This window comes from Halyomorpha halys, unplaced genomic scaffold, assembly GCF_000696795.3.
Source record: "Halyomorpha halys isolate HHAL.00 unplaced genomic scaffold, Hhal_1.1 Scaffold525.1, whole genome shotgun sequence".
Lineage (NCBI taxonomy): Eukaryota > Metazoa > Arthropoda > Insecta > Hemiptera > Pentatomidae > Halyomorpha > Halyomorpha halys.
Genome location: NW_027107431.1, coordinates 531008 through 532718, shown reverse-complemented (window position 1 = coordinate 532718; position 1711 = coordinate 531008). Strand labels below are relative to the sequence as shown.

Sequence of the window (1711 nt, the reverse complement as noted above, 5' to 3'; positions counted from 1 at the left end):
CCCACTATACCACCCTTTATTAAAATACATAATTAATGGTAACAACATTTTATAAATATAAAGGTATTTAATTGGTAAACTGGTAAACACACAAATAGCCTTTGGAAAAGAATCCAATTATAATAATAGTTTTTAGGACTCAATATATAATTAATTAATTAACTTATTTTTGGATAATTGCCTTCAGCGATTATCCTGGCACCCCGATTAAATCTCCATAGCATACATAGCGATATATATATTAAATTTAAAATAAACATACCTGGTGGGAGATCTCCACATTCAAATGTGTTACATAACCCAAATTCCATTGATTCTCCTGAACATGGTAAACCAAAGAGACTCGGAGATGGAGAAGTACATAGCCTAAATATCAGAAATCATTTAATAAAATAATTTTTTATTCAAAAAAGCTCTAATAACTATTAGATAAAAGAACAATAATAATTATAAATTAAAAAAGTGAAATACTGTATTTTATCTCGAGACTTACTGGAAGGGATTATTTCGAATCATTGATAATTTCAAATCATCCAACAAAGAATTTGATGACATGAAAGGTGGGAAGAGATTTTTCGTAATTTAGAATGCCCAATGTTGTAATTCAGCGCACCTCCACAACCCCTAAGTTAGAGGGATGAAAATTTTTATTTGAATTGAGTTAGCTAATTGAATCAGTACCGTTTAAGGTTTTTTGTCTTCTAATCGCACAATTTTTTTTTCAAGGTTTTTAAAGTTCTGCGCACTTCTACAGCCACCTCCACTTAATTTGTGTTAGAGAAGTGCCTTACGGGGTCTCAACTTTTTCTCTCTTCACCTCAATCACTTTGCATCTGATTTCTAAACAAAAATGTAGGGAAAATACGACCTCAGCAATGGAGCTTTGTTGCTCACGCTTTTTTATAACTCTATTGTACACTCTTCGATTTCTCTACAAATTGAAGATGACCCTATGCCAACATCTTCATTCTTATTCGATGCGTCATTTTTAACTTGACTAATAACGTGGATGATATTTTAAACTTTTCATATATCTTCCATATTTTTATAATTTATTTTCTTATCATATTTTGAAGACTTTGAAAGATTTTTTTTTTTTTAATAATTTATTTATTGTTATTTACAACTGTATACACATATATACAACAAGTAAATTTGCTGTAGGTGACATAGTGACATGATACAAACATGTGGAGAACCTACCCACTGATAGAACTCCAATAACATTTCTAGAGGAGAAGATCCCGAGGCCATCTTCTTTTCAGACGCCTAGGAGGATTATTAGGTAATGAAGGAGAAGCAAGGCTGGAAACAAGTGGATTTGGGTGGTTGAGAAGTTTTTTATGGAAGGAACGGTATCTGGTTCTGGCCAAATCGGCAACATATGGAACATTGAGGTCCTGATGGATGACTTGATTTGTGACAAACTAAGGAGCATTAAGGATTTTACGAAGGGTTTTGGACTGTAAGGATTAGATTCTGGAGGAATTTGATGGTTTAGTGAAGCCCCAAAGCTCTACTCCGTATGTCCAGGGCCCTGTTTCATAATGGAACTAATAGTACAAGTAAAAAAGTACAAGTGTACAAGTTACAAAGTACAAGCTTAATACTTGTACCGGGAGAAGCGAGTTCACTTGTACTATTGAAAAAGTACAAGTAAACATAAGAGCAGGTTATGTATTCTTATCATTGGTAGATCGTGAAACCATTT

General features: G+C 33.0%; 1 protein-coding gene across 1 annotated transcript in view; it reads right to left on the bottom strand.

Annotated features, from left to right (window-relative positions):
- LOC106683889 (uncharacterized) overlaps positions 1-1711 on the bottom strand; it is a gene marked incomplete at its 5' end in the record, with an annotated part of 76895 nt that overhangs the window by 15686 nt on the left and 59498 nt on the right. The window contains 1 exon segment of the mRNA XM_067045702.1: positions 263-366. Within this exon segment, the coding sequence (XP_066901803.1) occupies positions 263-366 (104 nt within the window).